The 25665-nt window shown below is 29.4% G+C and overlaps 1 protein-coding gene across 1 annotated transcript; it reads right to left on the reverse strand.

Annotated features, from left to right (window-relative positions):
- Nucleotides 1-140: 140 nt before the first annotated feature.
- Nucleotides 141-25507, reverse strand: LOC116770328 (aquaporin AQPAe.a). Its single transcript, XM_032661754.2, has 7 exons — nt 25347-25507; nt 6923-7014; nt 6468-6592; nt 5545-5814; nt 3308-3472; nt 1380-1502; nt 141-935 (listed from the first exon to the last, which is right to left on the reverse strand). Exons 2-7 carry the CDS (start codon nt 7008-7010, stop codon nt 897-899), a joined length of 810 nt encoding a protein of 269 aa, XP_032517645.1. The 5' UTR covers nt 7011-7014; nt 25347-25507; the 3' UTR covers nt 141-896.
- Between the last annotated feature and the right edge of the window lie 158 nt (nt 25508-25665).

Raw genomic sequence — 25665 nt, forward strand, 5'->3', positions numbered from 1 at the left:
GCTATTAAAGCTATTTAAGAAATAAATCCGTCTGTCTAGACTAGATATAACATCCGAATACTACGGATTTGGATAAAAAAAATTATAGTAATTTTAATTTCTACAACATGGTAACACTCGCCAGCTAATAATAAAAACAATTTGTGAATAAAATATATTTATTTATTTAACTCAATCTAGGACACAAAACACGTTCATTCAACATTTTCATATACTTCACGAGGTGCATAGAGTATTGCAGTTTAGTATATCATTCATGAAAGATCATTGAATATCGGTGGTGAAAAAGTTATGTGATTTAAAAAAAAAATCAAAATCTAAACTCATTCATACAGCTCACAGCTTTAAAGTACCACAAAATATATTAATGGTTATATAAAATATATATAATTAATAACTTTAAAATATAATACGACCTAATCTTTAACGAGATTTTTATTTTATTTTTTTTTGTTCACGTAATTATTATATTTTTTAAGTTTAGTGGCAGTACGGATATGGATTTGGCTTTTGGATAATATATATATATATATATATTTTTAAACCTTTAAAAGTACTTGATTTTATCGTTATAATATAAAATGATTTTTAATCATAAAGGCCCTAGATTAAAAAAAATATAGTTTACATATAAATAATTGAACTTTTTAAATATATCGCACACACTATCGAGGCAGAGAAGATTATAACATTTACAAATACTCATATCGTATGGACAGTACGAGAAGGTTACTTATTGTTATATATTATTCCAGTCTGACTATAATCTATTGGACGTTTGAGTTGTCGATGTCACATCATAGATGTCGCTGGTAGTATGTTCTGTTCGTGTGAGTGTGCCCGCGTGTGTGTACATCGCTCGGGACGGACAGCGGTGAGCGCGGGCGATTTCGTCTTCAGGCCATGTCTTCCGCCTTGCCATCCAGGCGTTTAAGCTGTAAATATATTAATATATATATTAATTTCCATTAACGATGTTTGTTTTTGATTAAAATCTTTTTTCTTACACTTTGTTCCACTGTCCATGCTGTTGGAGCTTGGCGTCCAGATCGCTTGTAAGATATTATTATATATAATAAAATGCAAAACAGATATAGTATCTGAATAGTATGAAACATGTGATTGATTTTTATTGTTATGTATAGATAGCTTTGTCCTTCGTGTTTATAACACATATCACAAAAAGTGTATATTGAAAAACAAACAAATATATTTTTTTACTATTGAAACTTTTACAAATGTAAATTTTTTACAAACACAGTCATAAAATAAGGAAGATCAAACAAAAAAATATGCCAATAATATATGGCCAATCCAATTTTAATATAAAAACCTTTGCAATTTGTATTATTAAAGTAGTTGTTGTAATGTTGTGTTACCTCTTTCTCGTCTCCGGCCACGGATCTGTATCGCGGGGGAGCGACCTCGGGCGGAGCGGCAAGTCCATGCGAGTACAACAAGGAGGCAGCGATACCTCCGCATATGGGACCCGCCCAGTATACCTACATACAACACAATATTTGCAATAGCAGCATTTGATACGTTTTATATTTTTTACTCAAAAGGACTCGTATCCAGAGTCGTAAAGACGTTACCAAAAAAAAAAAAATTTTTTTTTAATTAAAATAATTGATTTAATCCTATGGTAACATTGTTCACTTATCAAAATATTTGTCCTTTTATTCAGTTGAGTTCTATCATTTCAATCTTATTGATCAGTCAGGGACCATAATGAAAATAATTTTCCCATACAGTATCCATAGACGAGTCAAACCCAAGATTTTCAAAATATAATATCAACCCTACCAAATCATAAAAAAAATTGTTCATGTTATATTAACCGTGTGTCCCTGGTAGTTAATATTTGTATGTAAAACATGGTTTCATAAATATAAAACATAGATATGTCCACTAATGACAAAAAAAAACACAGTTTTATACCAACATAGAGATAATAAAAAACTTAATATTCTGATAATCTATGAAAACGAAACATTTAATGTAATGTCATCTAACAGATTAAAAATGCCTGTTTAGTTGATCCTAATTTAACTTGTTAACTGAAAAAAGAAACTATGCATCAAACTAAACATTTACTAATAGATAATGAACTCGGTATTAATTTTTAATTAGTAAATATTTTACGAGTCAAGTTTATACTTTGTTAATGTAAGTGTGGCCATCCGTCTAAAAATTAATTTACTCACGAATTATCGACTGAAAGCAGTTTTTATTTGTGTTTATTTCGTCAATCAATATTAATTAATGATAGCATCGAACCTCTTTAAACATAAAGACTGCTATGAAGTTTAAAGCAATGTATATTTAATTGATTATGAAAGTAATTAAATATACATACCTATATATATATTTGTGTATCTGAACCTAGTTAATTCGTCATAAGTGTATGATCAACAATCTCTACACGTTGTAAGTTGTTAGTTCAATTGATAATGTTGAGAGTTCTACTTTATCAAGGACCGTGATATAGTTATCTTAAATTCCATGCTAATATGTGTTTTCGCTTTTCTTGTAATTTGATTTTTACCTTTTAGAAATCTAGAACACGTTTTGTTTGGGATCCAGTTAAGCCTAATATTTTAATACTTTTATATTTGTAACATGTTATTAATGAATTATAATACTTGTTTATCTTTTCTATTTTAGTTATGAACATTTTTGGGATAAGTTATATAAGTTTGATGGTATTAACAAATATGAGTTTTGCAAATTAATATATTCGGACGAATACTGCTAAGAAAAATAATTATAGTTTATGATTTGACTTTTATAATGTCAAAGTCATAGTTAGATTTTGACAACTTTACAAAGTATCGCATAATTTAATAAGTGATTGATATTAATAATATATTTTTTGTGTAAACATCAATCAAGCCTTTGTAGGAATGAAAACAAGTGATATATATAGTGATCTAGGCTAGCTGTATGTAATACTAATACATATTTATCAGTGGTCGTATTTGCTGTAATTGTTGATGACCTCATGCATAATTCCAATCTAGTTTACAACTATGACTGTATTAGGCACGATTATACTGGAATGCCAGGATTATCCGTGGCACATGCTGATGGTATCAAGACTGCTACAAGTATCTTGAAGATTTATCTGTTTAAATTGAAGATATTCTTATTACTATTGTTAATGTATTACTGGTCCTAGCATTCGATTATTTGTGAACTTGTGACAATTTACGAGTAATTTATTTTCTTGTAAGTTTTTCATTAAAAAATAAATAAAAATTATTAACTTTTAAGTTTGTCTGAAATTCATAGTGGTCCTACTTACCCAGTGATCGGCCCAGTCGCTGGCCACCAGCGCTGATCCGAAGGAACGTGCTGGGTTCATAGCTGAGCCGGTGTAGTCCACGGCCAGTAAGTGACCCAGGGTTACTGTCAGACCGATGGCAAGTGGTGCCGTCGACTTACTGTCGGATTTGTTAGGATCGCATACCTAGATAAAGATAGCATGCGGTATATTAAGTAAATATAAATAAAAATTCAAATGAAAAATATTTAATGACAAAATCATCAATACGAAAAGGATTCCAACTTGCTGGTACCGGAATATCGCGTTTCAGCCGCTTTACCAAATACGCTATACGCCCTGACTAGAATCGGTGAATTAAGAATTAAATATTTTTAACCGTCATATTCAATGAGGTGGCATATGATATATACATAACGATTATAGAAACTTCTCGATTGTTTTTTTTAAATATCGGCTGAGTAAAGAGGTTCAAATCAAGCCAGTCTCTTTTGATACGAATTTTGATAAGAACGACATGTATAATAGATGTACCTAACAAAAATAAATTTGATGAATTTATTGTTTATCAATATCTTATCAATAATATCAAAATGGGTCCCTTTATCAATGTTTCTTTATGTTTCGGTGTACTGATTATAATCAATAATATTATGTTCATGATGAGAGACCCGATGCTGCTATATGGTTTGACGTTTGAGTTTTTATTACGATTTTCTTTTGTTTGGACAGAAAAGAGGTAAAGGTTTTATAGGAAAACGCTTTCTTTATCCATTTCTACCCTTTATGAATACGCCTTATCATATATTTTATTATAATTAGAAAGTGAGTGTCACTTATGCGACTAGCCGTTTCTTGGGTTACCGAAGTAATAAATTAAATTGCATTTAAATTGGGATATAAAGAATTAAAAACTCGTTGACGCGAACGAGATTCCAATCTGAAATCTACGGAATATGCAATTCTAGTTGCTATAACAATAAATTTATATTGATTATTTTAATTTAAATATTCTCTTAAAATTGTTTCAATGTTTAAAATATTAAATTACAGCTAAACTTAACTCGAAAACCTAAATATTTATTTTAAGTGCACAAACACGCTTTCGGCTAAAATATTATTGTTACGATACATATATTTTGAGTTAAATATTATTCCGGTAACAAAACCATAGTACTTCGCTTTAGTATCGAGTCGGAATAATGATACATACCTAATGCTTATTGTGTTTGTGTTTAAGACATTTCATCATTAATATAAAAGAAAGTATATTTTATATGTTTGTTTATCAAAACATTTTTCTGTATAATTGGTGTAATTAATCTGAACTAATAATTAAATATTTCTAATACACGCTCAGCTGTATATGCTTAGCATTATTTCAATTGGACGGGACTATTAAAGATAAAACGTACTCAATGACTGTTGTCACGAAACATTCTTTGTTTCAGATGAATGTCGTTAGTGCTACAATTGATGGTCGCTTTAATATTATATGAGATATAATTTATAATATAAAAAATGGAGTCCGTTAAACTAGTAACGTAAGGATTAAGAAGAAATTCGATATATTAGAATAGACATTGATGTTTTACAGTTGGTTTATGCCAGCGACTCCTTTTGGGTCAGATTGCATGCAAAAACCAATGTACAATGTATAATATATATTATCTATTATTTATAAAACACAACTATCACGTGTTCTAGCGAGAATTACATCGATTTTAGGGATTATTTTTAACCATTTTATTCTGATGTACCTACATCCTCAAAAACTGTAGCATTTAAATAACATTAGTGCTATTGAATAACAGATTTTTTCTGTTCTATATCAAAATAAATGCAGTTGAATAGCTCTCTTGCGACTTTATTATATAAGTACCGAGTACGGGAAAAACATCGCTCCATCTAAACGTCCACAAAAAACGAGAAACAATTCCGAGAACACGAAATTGAAGCAGTGTCTTGTGGTCGAAACAAAAACTGAACGAACCGGCTGTATTATATAACAACATTTTAGACTAATTTTATCTTTGTACCGAATTTGTTTTATGGAGAATGTAATTTAAATTATAATGTCACTGCTCAAACTTTTCTTTTGAAATACATTAATTCAATTTTTTTTTTATCACGAACATTCATCTTTAACACAATAAATATTACGATAACGATCATAATAAGATAATATTGTCATTACCAAAATGGTTTCCAAACACATTGACAAATGAATAGTATTGCGTTATCGGATAGCTACTCACCCCAAATACAACGAAGACAAGGACGAAACCTAGGAAGAATTCAATGCCGAATCCCTGTAGGGGGGTAACGTTCTTCCCTAAGGCGGTGACCCCCAACTTGCCGGCCACTGCTTCTGGGGTGAAGGCCTTCAGTAACCCCGATCCCGCGGCAGCGCCAGCACATTGAGCTATTATATATAGTACAGCTCGTACAGGTTTAACACGTCCCGTGGCAGCCATGCCCACTGTCACCGCGGGGTTCACGTGGCCCCCCGACACATGACCTATCGCCTAAAAATGAATTCCATCAAGATTTGACAAGCACTTGATAGATATGTTTCTATGATCTATATCTATCAAGTCATAGATCAGTTATTGTCCTAACATAAATAAAAAAATATTGTTTTATGTATGGATAACTTTATATATACATGTTATATACATTTATTAAGAAAAAATCCTATTGAGATTTTTTTATAAAATAATTTAAGCGGTTACTAGCATGCGGAAAATGTTCAGTTTCATAATTCTCATTTATGTGTAAGTAGGTAACAGACATTGTTTTTATAATCTACTTGTTAGTATACTAACAAATCTGTAAGATTATACATATATATAACACTGTCAAAGTTCACAGATAGCGAAAAATTTCGGTTGACATGACAAGTTTAATAACCACAAAGGATTTAAGGACATAGATAAAAGGTATAAAGATTAAAAAGAGATAAATTGTTTGCAGAGTTTTTTTTATTTTATAGCGGCTGTTTAATATAATCGTAAATTCTCCTGATACGAAATTTAATTTAGTTAGAACGTGCAGTAAACTATAATCATCTTTAAAAACAATTTTATTTTGAGCTAAAAGAAAATCTGCTTTTAATTACGTAAAATCTACTAAATATACTTTTAGTAACGGAAAGTTTACTGTATCTAAATTTACTTACAGAAACTATGGCGAAGACCGCTAATCCGAATGCAAGGGCTATGAGTACGATGTCAGGGACGCCTTCCGACCCCTGCGCTATGTTAATACAAGCGCCGCATCCGAATAAGTTCAGCAATAGATTACCTGGATATGGCGAAACAAAAAATACTTAACAAAAAGTTTTATTTTTTAACAAATACTACAATAATCTTCTCAGGGATAAAGATCGTCCAAAATGCTTATTTAATATTCCACTTTCTATTAATTCGTACAAAACTTGTTACAGAAATAACTGTGCAAACGTCGGTTCTTTATGTACTGACATCAGAACAATTTTAATAAAGGAACATTCTAGAAGACATGTTTCCTGGAAAATACTAAATGATTGCTAACAATTTTTATTACATAATTGTTTGATTGCTTTTAACTTTATTGGTATGTAAACATAGGAGGTTGTTGGTATATTATAATTACCGATGAACTCAGCGAGTAGAGCCTTGCTGATTCCCGCTGCACCCCCGGACAGCTCATCCAGACCTAGTTTGTTACCCAGCTCACCCATCGCTCTGCCAATATAGATGACGTCACAATATTATCGAAAGTACAAGAATACGTTGAATGTTATGTTTAAGACAATTTTTATAACGAGATAATTTGAATTCTTTATTTCACGGTTTTTTATTCACAAAATAACAATTTATGCCTTTCGTGTCCTCAACGTTAAAACTGTTGGTGTTGAGTATGTGGAAGCAACTTGTACACTTATACTAAGGTTACTATAGTATCTATTTGAAAAATAAACATCCACATATTATAATAAATATTTCTATAAGATATGCTAACCAGAATACATGACAACATTAAAGGAATCTTTTTCATACGTTAACATTTTCTGTAGTTACAGAATGTATGGTAAATACATAATAAAATTTTAAGCAAACATTGTCTTCAGTCAAGGAGGTAGTGCGGTCAAAGCGACAGAAAAAATAATAAATTTAATCTCGTGAAATAAAACTCGGAAACCTGATTTCAAAGCACATCTTAATATATGTAAGTCTCAGAAAATACGGTTGAAATAATAGGTTATTATTTCTTTTATTCTTTATTTGACTGTGACCTTGAAAAGTGGTATGTTTATCACTTATACTACCGTGGACAGCTTTTCATCTTATTCTCTAATTTTAGATTTATTATTGAATGTGCGAAGATTTAGTAATGATAAACTATCGACGCTCAGTATTCAGTGGAAAGCAAAACTCGGGGTACACATTTTTTTATTATTTTCAGTGGAAGTTTGTGGAAACCGAAGTTATTTTGTCTGATACAGCTAGTAATACCATAGATGAAAAATAAAATATATTTATGTGACATTAGTAACATAAAGCCGTGATATATATAATTAATTTGTAAAACTTTGGAGTGCGATAAATATTTATTTTTTTTAATATTCCGGATGAGTGAGGTTTGTTAGCGTGTTATTTTACTTGAAACCTATAATTATAATGTCATTTGAATATGTATTCTGTGATGCGGGTCGCTGCCTCGTTAAATCCGATAAGTTCTTCGTTAATTGACATTTTTTCACGGAAAGCGTTTGTTGGGAAACATTTTTTTTTTGTGTATCACACAAAGGACTCCCGGAATTGTAGAATAAATATAAAATGTTTGTGGGAATGCGACCGGACGTAGATTATGTTAATTGGAAAGCTCTATGATAGAATCGAGTTGAAACATATCTATCTATCATTCATCGTAATGACACAGGGAAAAACCATTATGGTGTCGGATACCCATTTTGAGGTGTCACAGTCATTAGGCGTGGTTCAAGGTTTAGTATTGACAGATCTGATACATATATAGTTAACCAGAATAAAAGTTTGATAAATGTATATTTTTAATGTACGAGGTGGTATGAAGTTTGAGTTTATGGCCAATGAAGTCAAGGTGATATGTTATATTTTGTCCCGTTTTTTGTCTTGTTATTAAATGTGTTTACTGAATATGGTTATTGGTTCATGCACCAGATGTTGGCAGTGGTCTACGTTTGAGGGCATCAGCCTATAGAAGCCAAGGTCTCACCCTGACCCGACTGGTGACTTATCGCTGCATAATTATACCTTTCCAAGCTATTAATGCATGCACTAACATTTATACGCGTTTTTTCCTCAACGTGATTTCGTGGAAAGGGAAAATTTATTGAATATTTCGAAAGTTAAATGTTATTGTTTATTCCGAATGTCACTGTGTCAAGTGTATATATAAGGTCATTTAATTGGTTATACACTACAATTATAAGTAAACGCGATAAAAAAATACATGGAACGTAATATTTATATCAAAATTCAGATTATTCAGAAATATGAGAAGTCTGTGTTGTTTACCGAGGGGTGAGACTAAGGTCGTGCTTATAAAATAAGTAAAGGAAGATAAAAAAAAATATGTAATATATTTGGTATATATTACCAATTACGTGAAATAACAAGGAATTCTTCAGCATTTAGACAGTATGACGTTAGACAAACAAACATATGTATTATATAAGTATTTTGACGGAATTGTATTTGCCATTGATAACAATTTAGTCGGACTCGAATGTTAATAACGTGTGGCAACAAAGAAATACGTGCAGCTATTCCACGTTTTCCATACATTATGTGTAAATTACACTTATAATATATTTATAAAGATTTATATTTTCGTGTACATTATCGGACTAAGGCTCGTGTTGTCCGACATAAAAAACACTGTCATTGTCTCTAAATACAGTGATAAATGCACTTATACAAATCCATTTTTAATAACACGTTTCTAGACTTAACATAAAATATTCAGTGTTATGTCTAGGTTACTGAAGTGAAACTCATGGTTATAATAAAACACACACACACACACACAAATATATATATATATATATATATACATATATTCATCGGGTTGATTGATTGTTCACGCAGTCATTAGTAGAACATTAGAATCACACCAAAGTTGTCTACAATACTTAAAGAAAATTGTTAATGAAGTCAAATGATTGATATTTTGGAGACATCTTATAGTCGGTCATTATTTTTTCGTTTAAATCTCGCTTACTGTCTTACTTGATTTTCATTTTTACGGTAGCAGTATTAAGAATCGTTGGTTACTTTCCCTATGTCTAATGTCAGTTAACAAAATGAACGTGTGTCTATCTGTTAATACTTACAAATAAAACTACAAAAAAGATTTTAATATGTTTTGCTTTATTTGGTCAGCATTTTACGCTACAGCTTCCTGGATGGCTGTGATCTTCAAGTGGACCCACATTTACAATCTGACATGAAAAATTTTAATAGGCATATTCGTGTAAAAAAGAAATATTTCCTCAAATATTCGCGGTATAATGTTACAACTATCATATCATAAGGATGTCATGAGGAAGGAAGTAAACTGTTAGTCAGAAATATTTATTGTATACACATTAAAACCTTATGAAGTTCGTTGTAGGCATTAAATCTTATTATGTTAGTTCTAGGAATGAATGATTAATATATCTTAATGGCTATGATTTAAATTTATAAGAATAAAGCATTTGTCAGTGAGAACCTTCTGTGGCAACATGAAAATTTTCCGCCCCATTATTGATAAAGGTTGTATTTTTTTCTAGAAACTAAAGTTCGTTATGGTTGTAAGCACAATTCCAAGATCTTAGTTCTTAGAAGTACTGATTACTTGTTATTTGAAATGCATAAATAAGTTCTAAACAATTTATACATTATCCATTTTAGGGAAAATAGGAAAAGCAGCCATGATATCAATAATAATGCCTTATATATATAATCTTCTCACATCCTTCGTTTTATAAAGCTTTAACATTAAGAGGTAATAAATTTAAATATTTTTTTTTCTTCTGTTATAGGTATCTTACTAAGCAGGGGTTTTTATTAATATAGGTAGGGGTTAAAAGGGTTTGTTCGTCTGTGTAGCAAAACTTTAGCTTGAAAGTGAAAAACGGGTGATTTTAAACAACAGTACATCTTGATGAAACGAACATCGCTGGGTGCGTTTAAAATTTAAAGAAAATTACGCGGCTAGTGTTACATTTTGATATCTTGCTCAAAAGTCTCTGAGTACCAAGTTAATATAAATACATTACATTTAAATGAAACTAATATTTTTCGGATATACTACGTGTGCTTTATTTTTGGTTTAAACTACACACTCCCAACGTTTCGGTTACTTTTCAGCAACCGTGATCACGGGCAGACGAGATGTGAATCGAAATGTGAAAAAATATTAGTTTCATTTAAATGAAACGAAATGTGACAAATATTAGTTTCATTTAAATGAATGAAACTCGGGAAAGTCTTAGGTCTCATTACATTACATTTGGTCAAATTTTAGTATAACAAATGTTTTGTTATTTCGAGTGATATAAACTTATAAAAAAGAACTACAAGAAATAAACAAGTTATTGTAAGATTTATAACTCACAGCTTAAAACGTATTAAGAATACAACAATATCATGTACAATAAACCGAGTCACATATAAAATAGAAGCAAATTATATGTATGCTTCTTTATTATGGATGTAGGTTGTTAAATATATATTGTTTAACACTAATTTGAACCTACTGACTTAATATTATAACCAAAATTGAAATGTAAAAATAGACTTCAGTAATGTGGAAATTCATTCAATTAGTTTAATAAATAACTTAAAGAAATTTATATACCATCTGTGGTTAAAATCAAGTATGAAATAAAATTATTCTTCTGTGTTAATTTATTTAAATTTAGAACCATATATTTTCATGTAAATTAAACTGTTGATTATATTAATACCTTTTAAAAATTTACGACAAAACTTTAAAAATAAATCAGTAAATAAATACATAAATTTTATGTTGGCAGAATATGCTTTTAAAGGATGTTGATTCATCATTCCTTTTAAAAATTTATATCATTTTGGACTAAATTAGGTCCAAAATATTATTTGTTGAATAGAAATTTTTATTATTTATTTTCCTTATATAACTGTTTCTTGTGCGTGACGACTGACGTGACGTCATCATACGAAGCAATAAATATAGTTTATATCAAACGCTTCACAAACTTTCCAAAAGCTTTCATATTCTAGAAGGTACCCCGGATCCATTGGGAATTCCCCTCATGCGGTTTTGGTATTTCTTATTCAAGATTATACTTGTGTTCACGTCTTTGCACTTTATATGGAAATAATCTTTTATTGGATTATTTTAAAGGGAATTATTTAAATATTTTGACTATAGTTAATCACTATCACTAATAAAATTTGTATACTTAATGCGTATTGTAATACGTGATAATTAAATTTTTGTCCAAATAAGTGATGCTGTAAAGAAAATATATGCCGATTGAATATGACAAAAAAAAAAAAAACACACACACAGATAAATTAATTTCAAATTTCGACTAAGTTTAAATTCATAGTAATATTTTGTGCATTTAAATATTAAAAATTATAACTAGTTATTGATCGACGAAGTCTCGAAGACTTAGTAAAAAATTGTAGTGATAAATAACTCTAACGTTCATAGACCTCTAAGAGCATGAGCGTAGAATGACATCCACTTAAAAGATTAATCTAGTCTAAATTATAACGAGGTAATATTTTTACAGAGGCGTGCGAATGATATGTTTTTATGGAAGTATTAATCTAAAATATATACACATCTTATTGTGTTTAATTTTTATAGCCAAATTGACGTTAAGGTTTGACAAATGACATTCGAGACAAAAAAATCACGCTGGTGATACAGATCAGAATATAATTGTTTTGATGTAACAAATTAATTGTCCATGGTGTACAAAGCAGACTCATCCATGCATGACAATGACCGTGCCGGAATCCTTCCTGGCTTCCACAGATCAGATCGGTGTGATGAAGAATGGGCTCCAAATATTTTATAAATAGACAATTTTGTTATTAAATTTGTTGGAACTCGTCGATTTTCAAATGAAATATCATTGGTTCAGTATATATTTTTATTTGTGAATCATTTATAACATTTTCGTCTAATCATTTGATTATGCGTTAAGCGTCCCGTGTATCCGGCTACTTATTTAACTAATGTCTTACATTTGGCAATGGTACGCCGAATTCTAAACACGCTCACAACGCGAGACATTGTTAATAAATAGCTTTGTAATTACAGTTAGATTTATAACGCATGAGGAATATTTGAACAATATTTATAATATAATCTTTTTTATATAAAAAATTTGATTTTTATATAGTCATAGTTTTTTATCATTCAAATGATAAATTACTCATATTTTGACGTCTATGAACTATTAAGTCTCACTCTGGAGAAGCAACACGTCTACAAATTTATCAACCAACTAGTTAAGACCCAATTTACTTTATTTTCTGTTTATGATTCCTAGTCTTGGCGTACGTTTGAAGTGTTTGTCCCTGACTGCGATACAGGAATCCTCATTGGTTGTTAAACAATGAATCTTATATGATGTTTTACATGTGCAGGAGCGATCGTTACGAGTCTTTATGATTTGTGTACGTCTTTGTTGGTTATTGCAATTTGCAATGTGGCAATACTCGTATGCATTTCACATAGAAATAAAACACTATTTACTGTTTCATTTGAAGGTTTCGCATATTGAATATAACTAATCCGTTTCTGCAAATTTAATATTTAACAAAATTACGATATTAGTTTTAACAAATTGGCCCTGTTTAGTTTTATTCTTTTACTTTCGCTGTAAGGGTAACAAGAGGTAAATACAGATAGCAACAAAAGTATTGTTGTGTAATTTAATCTTATTGGCAATGTCAGTGGTAAATTTATGGATTGCATTAAGATTATCTTAGTAATTTTTAGGAGTTTATTTGATGATTAATAGTATTGATTAGATAAGGAGTGTCAAGTTAATCAACTGTCGGAACGTTATCAACGTCATTGAGGAGGGTCGCCCTCAAGGTCGTTTAAGTTTCATCCTATGCTCTAAGGTAAGGAATAGCATCATCACTCAGAGAGATTTTAAAGTTTTCACTTAGAAAAGAAATATTCAAACACATACCTCTATAAATAACTTTGATATATAGAGTAGGTACATTACAAACGTTTGACACAGTTTAAATTATCAAAATAAAAAAAATATTAGTGCACTTGTACTTACAATGACTTTTGTTATTAGATGGTTGTTCAAAAATGTCAATAAAATTTTATTCATAAGCCTACAATTAAATATAACCCTTACTTTAGTAGTTGCTTTAACAATTTACTATATACTAATTACTGAGATGTTTGGGTTAATATTTATATATTTTTCGTTGTTCTAGGTGCTGGTAAAATATAACTAGCCTTCTTTAAAAAAATATATAATAATGAAATAAACACCTTATTTCATTATACATTCCCCTCCGTGTTTCCTCCACACATATACTTAAGATTATAATTCGTCCAACAAACGAAAACGTTGACATTGGCAAAATAATAATGAATATGAGGAGAACAACCGACAATCTGATTACATTTTGAAAAATTTATGTTTCATTATTTATAGTATTCAGATGCATTTGAACGTTTCTTTCATATGTTTAATAATTGATTCGTCGAGAATACAGCTAGTTAAAAAAATATCTTAGCAGTTTCGTGCATAGAATTCTACGTTGAGATTCCATAATTGTTGACAAAAAACCACATATTTCATTGCCACATGATAACAGATTTTAAACATTTTCTTATCTCAAACAAAACAGTTTGTTGGAAAGCTAATTTTATAATACCCTTTGAAGATGGCGCGGTGACGTCACTGACAGCGACTGGACAAATATATTCTCAGTACACACTGTTAAAGATCCTTGTGATATAAATTTTTTCATAAAATATTTGCATTTACTTACTACCAAAGGCTCAAAGTAAATTATTGGCCTATATAACGAGTCTAATATGTACTGGACTATATAATGGGTACACAATATAAATTGCTTTTGGAAATGGCTGCTAACAAGATAAAATATCTTATCTCATAATAAATTTGTATAATTACGAACAGGTTCTATATTGAGACTATTATTTACAGTCTGACGTTTTAATTGATTATACAGTTACCTTGGTTAAGAGTCAGACAGAGAGTGTATAGAAAAATCTGTTTAAAAAAGTTTTTTTTTTTTAAGATTTTTAGAAGTAGGTACACATAAAAAACAAAAAAAAAGATCATACATGAAACTAGTTCATATGTTTCAAAATTTATTTTATTACTATTATAATGGTTAGTTTATGGCAACCGTGATTTCAGGAAGACGAGATAAGTTTTTTACATTTATTAATTATACCTCATGAATAATTTAAACACGTAATTATGTGAATTTCATTCATTCAATACAAAACACATCATATTATAAAATTATTATTCCCTATGACGCTTAGATATGTCCTCTAATAAATTCAGTTATGTCTATTGGGATTACTTCATAGAAAATATACGCAAAACCCGCGAGGATGGTATGACAGAACGGTTTATATACGCTAGGGACGTTTAATATGCAGTGTCTAAATCGATTTGCGTAAAGGCTTGAATTACGTGAGGATAATAATGATTTAGTAATTATTGATATCAAATAACAATATAATATACAGGATATAAACAGTTAGTAAATAATGTGAATTAAATATAAATATTACTAATGTATATATATCATGATTTATGATAAACAATTTTAAGCCATCAGTACCTAAAAGATAGAGAGTAGTATCCTTAATCAAAGTTTAGCGTATTCTGTTTTTCATTCAATAACCTACGTTGATGGAATAATGTTTGAAATTATAAATGAAAAGCTGTTAAAGCTCCGTTTGTTTTGTGACGATGTCAACTTAGACAAAGCCTACAGGAGTGTATAAACTATTAAGATGAATGCCAGCAGCTAGGGACATTTAAAACGCACTTTGTCTGATGAACAAACTTACAAAATATATTGCGAGTAACTGTATATAATGATCAAAGATTTGAAATAAATTCGCATTAAATTCAGACCGCAGCTAAATATATTTATTCACTATTGTTTAATTACATATTTCCTCTTTATATGATCTAATGCCTGCTTGTTTCTGAGAGTTGATGACAATGCTTTGACCGTTCGCTGCAAATAAAACTATATTTTTCATTTGCAGATGTAATTAACTTGTGTTCACGTATTCAATTGTGTGGATTTTTCTTGCATGTTATAATAAAGTACATAAAAAATAGGACTCAGCGGTTGCGTAGTTGTTGGACACGGAATTGTATGAAGCTGATATCTTGAAATGTCTATGGGATAATTTATATTATCTTAACTTATAATTATGTACATATATATTTTTTTTAGAAATAAATATAAGCGTGTAATGTACAACTATGGTCAAAATTATCGTTCTGTCTCCTTTGTTCGCATCTTCAAAGTAATCATTCCTCTCTTCCTATATTGAAATATAGTCTAATAACGGATTATTTACGAAAATATTGGATATATACAGATTTACAAATGTCTAAGGTTATCATAGGAACTGGCGACGTTTAGTTTCTCAACCAATTAGTACTAATGATAGGGTATTTTTTTGTCCACTGCTCTTTGCTTTATTAGTTTTAACAGCGTCATCATGATTACTACAAGTTAGTATCTTCATAACCCACGAAGCGTTTCCCATTTCTCATTATGATTGATAAACTAGAAACGCACCGTGTGTAGTTTGACAACACAAACTCGAAGTAAGCATTCAGCCGTGTGCTCATAGTTGCTGCTACTGTCTAGTATCATCATATATAAATCGCCAACAATGCGCAAATCGGTGCAATTTTCAAGTTTAGTCAATTCAGGGCAATGATGGACTCAAATAGCAACGAGGTAATGGACGTCTTCCCCTGGGGAGGTGACTTCATGACAGCAAGTCGTTACAGTTGTATAAAGCTAGTATCGTCACCGATGCCATTAAGCCTTCGACGCGCCCTTGTTACTTTCAATATTTTAATTATATAGTTAAACCATTTAGCGTTCTGGGTGCGGGTCGCGTGTTCTTTAGTAGTGCCATTAATTGAACTTTCATGATGAAAAATTATCTATATTACGTAAATTAATTAGTTCGTAGACTTATCTTTCGAATCTATACAAATACCTACACAAATATTTTTTGTCGTTTTACTTTTAGTAAATTGTAATTAATGTAGTCAATGTCTACATTAACATTGTCTTGAAGGATGGCACTGACTGGCACCAAATGACCCAAGACACGCAATACTCAAGGAAGGGAGTAACTTTTTACATTCCTTTGTTTCATTAACATAAGAAAAAAAATATCTACTATTATTTTAAACGCTATATAACTACTGTAATCTATATGGTTATACTTTTTTACGTACATTTAATGTGTTGGACCCACTGACCTTACAACTATAGCTGTACCTCTTATCCTGTTACGTTAAAAAAGAGGGTTATGTTTTTAATGTAGCCTTGACTTAACATTGACAAGTTTAACTACGCCCTGCACTGTTAATACTGTTTTATCTTTGTCAGTATATTTTTTATTTCCTGTTTTTATCTGTTATAATGTATTATTATCAACATGTATATATATCACCACTACGTTAACACTATATTGTTAGAGATTTATTAAAGAAAAAGTTGAAACGTATGTAGTGTGACCATAAAAACTTGTACTAAACATATTGTTTGTAAAACAATAGTTCCTATTATATTAAGATAACATTTTTCATTGTATTATGTAGCCTTGTTTTTTTTTTAAACTATTTTTTTATATTATAGAGTATAGACAATCTGTGAGCCTGAACAATTAGCGAATAAAAACAGTATTTTAAACACAATAAGACTGAGATGTCGAATTCGAAAGGAATTAACACAACATAAGCGTCCTCTTTAAGGTCGTGATTAAACATTTAAATTATTTAATTACCATTTGCGGTAATTTTACTAATAGTTCGGATTTTCCTCAATGCATTCTGTTTTAACTGACTGAACAATGGTTATGTTACAATTGCTACACTTGAGTTTCTAACTGGAGTTGTGTCAATACATTAAACATTTATCTATATATATCTATATTGTAGTTTAATGATGTAAGTAAGAATATCGACGGCAATGAATTTTAAATTACTTATTTTTTGGAACTCAATCGCAGGCTTGCATCATCATAATATAGACGGAGTTTTTCTCGTTCAAGAACGAAAAATTTGAAGAACTTGGTATTAGTAAAGTATGTTTTAATTATATATTCGTTTGGAATTAACTTTACGTGTGTCCCACTGCAAGGATCAGAAAAATCACTTTCCAAAAATGACTGTAAAGGTTTTATTATTATAATAATATCTTTAGTTTTATCTGTGGTAATATGTTTAATGAGAACAAATTCATTTTTAATCTGAAGCACGCTGTGTTCATCTCGAACGATATTTTTCGGTAATTGTAAGCGTTTCGTCTAAGTGTGATTGTTATAAACGTGCGGGGAAATACAGTGAGCTGGCTATGTGATTATGTTTTTTTGGCTCTCCAATAAAACCCGAATATACGGTCTCGTCTTACGTCAAATATAATTACTTACGGAGAACTGAGATTGTAAACGATGTGGTCACTCTCTAAGGGACTTGCGATGGAATTTCATTTTGATATCTTTAAAATCATCGTACGTTAGAGAGGGACAGTCGTTTTCTGATTGTATGTAATTATATTTTCAACATAATGTAGAGTCATTATTCAAATGCACGCACCTAGAAAATTATTATACTTAATAAGCACTTTAACTTTTGTATTCTGATTCCGTTTCAATTGTTATTATTCTAACCAATTTTCTTTTTGTGTAAGTGATGTAACGGTTGAAATGAGAATTTATAATTTTGGTCAATACTTTCGTCTTCCTCTAATGAGCTCAAACCGAGTATGTAAGTTACATATCAAGATTTCGTTTCATTTAAATGTGAATTAAAGTTTGAGAATGTTTTTCAGTGGGGTTATAATTTATATAAAATATTGTAGCAAATTTGATCTTTAAGACTTAGGAACTATTTATCTTTTTAAAATAAATAATGTTATTATTCCGGTGAATGTATTTTAGAAATTTTCGTTAACGTGAAGTATATTTTTATATATATCTGAATACAAATAATTGCAGTGGATTTTTATCGTGACACATTCATGTGTTTATCTTGATTACACTGATAAATCCTCAACGAAATTCGGTAGCAGTTTTTTGATAACTTAATTTAGGTAGACATGTAAGTATATAGATATTACTAGTGTGAAACGAATTATGATTAGAATATAAAAAATAAAATATATAAAATATTTGATATACTGTTTTATTTATTTATTCAGAATATATGGATATTTTTAACAGCTATTCATATTTTCATTTAGTTCGTCAAATTGTATAGAAGTAATTCAAGATGTTATAGAAGAAAAAAAACACGTTAATTTAGTTTTAATTACGAATTTTTAAAAAAAGTTCTTACATGTGAATAAAATAATATTATAATATTATAAATCTTAGAATTCAATAGTTACTCATTGATATATATTATATATAAAACCTTTTTCTCGTAAATTATAGACATTGTATCAGTTGCTAATGAAAAAAAAAATAGATTTGTTTCTCTCTGCTCAATATTGAAATGATTTAAATCGAAACACTGACTCACCCTGAGATGACGTAGAGTTTTTACAGTGTAACCATGAAACAGGTTCTCCTACCTATGTCAAGGTTGTTGGAGCGGTATGAAAATGTGCTCAATATAAAATAAGCTGCTGGCGAGCTTGTACTACAGAGAACAACTTTGAGAATCAACTAAGAGAATTATTTTATTAGAATCATTATTATAGATATTTAATTAAACTATTGCTTAGATGACAGTGATGTCTAAAAAATAGGTTAAAATGTAGTATAACTAAATCAGTAAGTAAATTAGAAAGATACAGTTTATTTAAATGTTGTTGCAAGTGTTATAAATACGACAGATGTGTCATTCGGTCACAATTATAAATGGTAACTTATTTTTATTGCTTCCTTAGACACGAATTTAGATGATTATTAAGATAAAGATGATTTCTTTTAATACCAAAGATAAATTATATCGAAGCTAAAGATAAGATCTACAAAAATATAAAGCGTTTGAACTCTGAATATACGGAATAACGGCATCTCTTTAGATTTCAACGAGCTTTACGAGTGACGTGCCTGATGTATCATTATATTATAAAAAATTCTATCACAATAAAGAAGAATAATATATTTGAATAGAGAAACTATTTCATATTTCATAAATTAAAAAATAATAATTTAATTGATTTGTTGTTTCATTCTGATATCGAATATAAACGATATAAGCTTCTGAGTAATTTTATTGGGTGCTACTAAAACTTTTAATCGATTTATTACAGACTGAATAAGGTGAAAATGAATATCGACAGACGTAGTTTTTGTGAAATAAAATGTACTTTGTTGTGGATCTCTAAGGTTAACGTTCAATACTAATAATGATTTTATGTAAAACAATAAGGAAAATTAAATAAATAATATATATTATTTTTAATATAGTTGAAATGATCTATATTATTATATATAAGTATTAAAAAGAAATGGAAAATTAGGAATTTTATCCTATCCTCGTGGTAAAAGATTTATCGTAACGTTCAAAGGTGAAATATGAAATATATTATAATGATATTCAAGGTTTTCACTTGTATTCATTTAAATAAAAATAAGATTTTCGGATATGCCTACGCGTTTTTTGTGACCACCTTCTCGTCTGCCCGTGATCACGGTTGCTGCAAAGTAACCGAAACGTGGGTTGGATGAAGTTTTAAAATAATAAAAAGCTAAGCATATCCGGAAGCCTTAGTGATATTTAAATTTAATATATTGTGAAACTTAAGGTATTCATTATTAAGAAATTTTTAATTAACTTTTTGTACATAAATAAAACGATTGTTCTAAGCACTTAAAAACCTTTAATATATCTATGTATGTGTTGGCTTGTATTTCGACGAGTTTATAAGTTAAATTCTTGTAAAATCTTTGTTTAGTCACGGGTATAAATAATGTTTAATGCACATAATGACGTCATTAATGTAGAAAACTATTATATATGTACATGGGTTGGGAATAACAAAAACAATTCATATATTACATAGGCATCCTTGAAGCTGGCTCGTAATAACTTAGTCATAATTATTATAATAATATGTTTGTTATATATATTAAAGTCTGTTTGTTTAAATGGAAATATAATATTTTAAAACTCTACTTTTCATTGTAATCTATGGATTTAGTCAGAATATATTTGTGGTATAAATTATTCAATGTCATTAATTATATCGTATTTTGAATCGAAAAATATTTGTAACTTTATATTCTAATTTTGAATTTAGTATATTTTTTATGCTATGAAAGATTGTTTTAGAATTTAACAGAAGAAATACTCTAATTGATAGTATCTTTTTACGTCATTATATGTCAAAACAAGAAATGCGCCCTCTGTTGTTAAGTAGCTACCGTGGCCAATATAACAAAATTTTAAGGGTATAAAGGTATCCTGCTAACTTTAAGAGGCCTGTAGCGTTTATTTTTTAATCGTTTTGATATTATTAAATGTAACAAAAATTAAATGTAATATACTTGAACTGATACAATATTTTCGTAAAAGTAACTGTATTCCGGAAATTCTAATTCCAACGTTTTTTCATTTCACAAGCAACTATTAGTTCGTATTTTTAACTATGCCTTAAACAAGATGATTTTCAGAGATAATTTTAATAAAATTCTGAACTAGAAAACAAAAGTCGAGTTTTTAAACTAACTCAATAACTGGATCGTGAGAATGTAAGATAAAGGAAAATGTCTGGTATACCAGATATCCATGTAAATAAATTATTTTCTATCTGCGTGTTAGATTGTGGAGTATTCAATAAATATATTAGAACCAAACCGAGCTTTACCAAGCACTTTTACCACTACACGGAGGACAAATGTAATGCAACATGCGATAGATGGAGGATAAAAAATGTAATGCAATCCACCTTAAACAAAATTGCACCGTAAACTATTAAAATATATTTATATTTTTTATATTAATTAATTGTTATAATCGTTTCTTAAAATTCTACGTATTTAAGGCATCTCTGTTGACTATATATGATTTTTATGATAGCGTTTCTTTCGCTGTATTTTCTTCGAGACTACAGTTCAAGGTAATAGTGGTAATAGAGTTTCTATAGCACCGGAAATCCGGTCCGCATTACCATATCGCTATAAGGGGCAGTCTCACCGATAATACCACAGTTTATTATGATTACTAGAAATTATAATCCTTTTTTGATGTCCTTATCTTAAATATAAAGTCAAATTAAAGAGAGGTTTTTTTGAGTTACATGGACCGTAATTTGTTGAAATATATAGATAATTGGAAACGAGGGTAGGCGTTAAATGAAAAACGCTTCCTGAAATCTTATGTAACCTTGATATTTATTACAGTAAATAAGATGTGAGCGTTATATAAGAAGTTAACAGTCGTATTTAGTACTCTTGTCAGTTTAAGCACATTTCGCTAAATAAGGTTTGTCGTATTAGTAATAATAAAATGTTTTGACGCCTATTTATAAAGATCCAGTCAATAGTTACTCAGAATTCGACTTCTATTATTCTAATTATTAAATATCAGTGATTTATTCATTAATTTTTATTATTGAACTTTCCTCAATAAAGAGGTCAATTAATTAACGAATTCTTATAAATATAAAATAAAACGTGACATTATATTTAAGGAGGAATAGAGGAAAATCGTCTCTAGTTACATAATGGACGGTTTTGTATTTTTTGTTGTTAAAAAAAGATATGAATTACATAGTAAACTGAAGTGTTTATTAAGATAGCACATTAAATTTTAAGTTGTCTTACAAGTTAAATATGTCTTATATAAAGCGAGGCTTTTGTTTTGATTGATAGCGTCCATCTTGATGTACAAATATTTAAAGATTTTGATTTATGTACACAATGCCCATCTCAAGGGATAGGTGACAGTTTGTTTTAGGTGTGAGTTATTTAATCTCAAGTAAACTGAAATAAAATTCCAGTTTAACATTCTATATGAATTTGGCAGAATACTGTGAGCCGTAGTCCTTGAGATATTTATTAAAGAGATTTAAAAAAAAAGAATGAATTGAATTAATTGAAAAATGTGATTTAAATCATTTTGTACTAAAGTTTATTGAATTAGTTCTGAATGATTCTTAATTATTTTGAATACAAAGGGAATGTCAGACTCATTAAAATAAATAATAAATTTCAAACTGAAAAGTAATCGCAATGTCAGGAAAAAAACAACATTGAAAACAGACGTCAAGGAGGTTGGATTTTTTTTTTAACGGATCTAAGCGAAAGGTACTATTTGACGTCTATTAAATAAAGAAAAAATATTATTCCAAATAAGAAACTCTTCGATTGTAAAAGTAAGTTGATAATTCCAAATTAATGTAAGATGAATAATAAAAACTTAATAGTAAGATTGATATCTTTTGGTAAAGCTACTTATATAGAATTCAGTTACAGTTTACCGCATACAAAAATATTTAATATGTTTATAATATGTTTAACGAGACTGAAATTTCTTAGGACATAAGTTTAATGTTAAAAGAACATACTTAACTGTATTTTTTTGAAGTTACAGCGTCCTTACGAAAATTTTGCCTGCACTATCTACGGAGTGTCAATAGTTTTTCATTGGGTGGTGATTGTATAAACGAAAAATTTCGTTTGTGTGACGTAAACATGTGGTAAAAAATAAATATTAGGTTTTGTCAATTATATGATTACGATATAGATAAATTGTATGATTTAATCTATCCTCAATATAAAGTGAAATAATATCAAATTTGAATAACATATGTCAATGATAATCGATATAAACAATACGAAATATGTAACATTTTTATTTTAATTATAAATAAAACTTGTAGTATGAAACACGAAAGTATCTTGACAAATAACTGGTCAACTTCATGTCTTCGGGTTGATAGTTTTGCGATGAAACAAACGAAGTCCATGAAAAATAACTCAATAACTGATGTTAAATGCGATGATATGAGACGAAACTTCTCAGCATCCCACGGATTCACCTTATGGATGCCGGGTCCATTACGATTTCCAAGTATTTTAGTGAATTTTGTGAAATAAAATATCCTTTTAAGCCTATTTTTGTCAGTACTGGAATCAATATTGAAATCTTTAAATATTTTATAGTATGTTATTTTGGATTTCATTATCCCTATACGATTCAAGGAAACATGAATGTTTAAAAATTTTAAATTTCGTAAAACGTAGCAATTAAAGTAATATGCAAACGAATCGCCGAAATATATAATATTGAAATTAATATGGTATCAATTAGTATGTGTTGAGAAGTTATTTAAAGAAATCTCTGTAAATTATATAAAACTATAGATTTTAGACAATAGTGACGGAATCTAGTTAGCAATTAGTTCCAGTGGTGAAGTTAATTTCCATAGCATTGTGCTTCCCTCACATGTCAGAGCGGCGTGGTCTCTCGAGCCATGACCGATATCATGGCTTTAATATTAATATATACAGCACTCATCATAGAATAGTAATTACATGATAGGCTTAAGCATTTCATTTCCTTAAAACGAACCTCTTTAGAATAAACTTTTTTTACACTTTTAAAAATGGAACTGTGATGTCATAATAATATTCGGAAAAAAAAACGAAATAGGTTCAGTGAGATGAAATATACCTAAAAACAAATGCGTCAAAGTCTATGGTAAAAAAAAAGACGACAATAACCCGAGTGTTTTCAATTATCTCGGTTTTACCGCCGTCGTACACACAAAAAACATTTTGAAAGTCACGTCCAAGTTTGTGATTGATATTATTTATAACGTTACATTGGTTTCCGGGCACATTATCGAGTTGGGTTTGGGAATCACAGTCTTGTGTGAATTGACATCTCTTTAGTTGTTCGTGTTAGTTTATTCTATTTGACACTATATGCAGTAGTCATTTTCATGTTTCAATGCTACAGTTAACTAATATAAAATTTATACATACGAGTCGTGGAAAAATTATTTTATCTGTTGATTTTTTTTTTTAATTTTCATTGGCTATCTTACAAACGGTGTATATTTACAATGCTTACACAAAGCAAACTAACTAAGCTACGTGAACCACTTAATAAAATCCACACTCCGTGTTTTGTTTAGAAATAATTGTATTTTATCTTATCAATAATTATATCAATTACACAAGCGAATCTCTATGACCTGAATATTTTACAATCATACTAAGCCTCAATAAATTAAAAACTTAATCCTATCTTCATCGACGATTTTATTCATATAAAATAATGTGTTTAAATGAAACTAATATATTTTCGGATATACTAGGCGGATTTTATTATTTTAAAAAACTACATAATCCCGACATTTCGGTTGCTTTTCAACAACCGTGATCACGGATCCCGAAACGTCGGGATTATGTAGTTTTTTGAAATAATAAAATCCGCCTAGTATATCCGAAAATATATTACTTTAATTTAAATGAATAAAACTCTCGAAAGTCTTAGATCTCATTAAAATAATGTGTTACTGTTATTATTATTTATGTACATGAACTTATTATAAGGTAATTCGCGTATAGTAAAAATATATTTTTTTTGCTTTTGCGATCATGAAATTACATAAATGAAAATATCTTTAAATTTAATAAAACAAGATCTTTGTATTTTTTTTTCTTGTTTGCAATTGCAATAATATTCATTATTATGTTTTCTGATATTTTTATTAATAGAAGGTTTACAATTATTCATGTTTAAATTAATAATTAAGTGTTTCTAATAAGATTATAACATTAAAAAAAAATTATAACTTACGTCGCCTTTCAATTTAAAAATATGGTCGTCGAAGCACTGTTTACACTAAACAAGTAATAAACTAATTATGACTTATTTTTAGTTTTATTCACTCACACCCGATTGCCTCGCGTATTTGATGTCGTTTGATTATGAATTTTGAACCAGCCGCCGTACGAAGAATTGTGTTGGCGGGAAGCGTTACTAGTGACACCTGTCGAGGACGCTGTAAATAATTTCCTCTTTTCGCGCCATCTCTCGTCTGATAGCGAAAAATCACCACGAGATTTGACTCATTAAAGTATCATATTCTAAATTAATTTTTAGGTTCAACCATTTT

This window comes from Danaus plexippus (genome assembly GCF_018135715.1).
Source record: "Danaus plexippus chromosome 3 unlocalized genomic scaffold, MEX_DaPlex mxdp_30, whole genome shotgun sequence".
Classification (NCBI taxonomy): domain Eukaryota; kingdom Metazoa; phylum Arthropoda; class Insecta; order Lepidoptera; family Nymphalidae; genus Danaus; species Danaus plexippus.

Bases quoted from the DNA above. Each gene is read 5' to 3' on its own strand.
- LOC116770328 (XM_032661754.2), bottom strand. From the start codon at position 7,010: ATGGGTGAGCTGGGTAACAAACTAGGTCTGGATGAGCTGTCCGGGGGT. The intron at 6,593-6,922 runs GTAATTATAATA...CGCCATATCCAG, and splicing joins TCTACTCGCTGAGTTCATCG to GTAATCTATTGCTGAACTTA. The intron at 5,815-6,467 runs GTAAGTAAATTT...ATTCATTTTTAG, and splicing joins CGGTCTTCGCCATAGTTTCT to GCGATAGGTCATGTGTCGGG.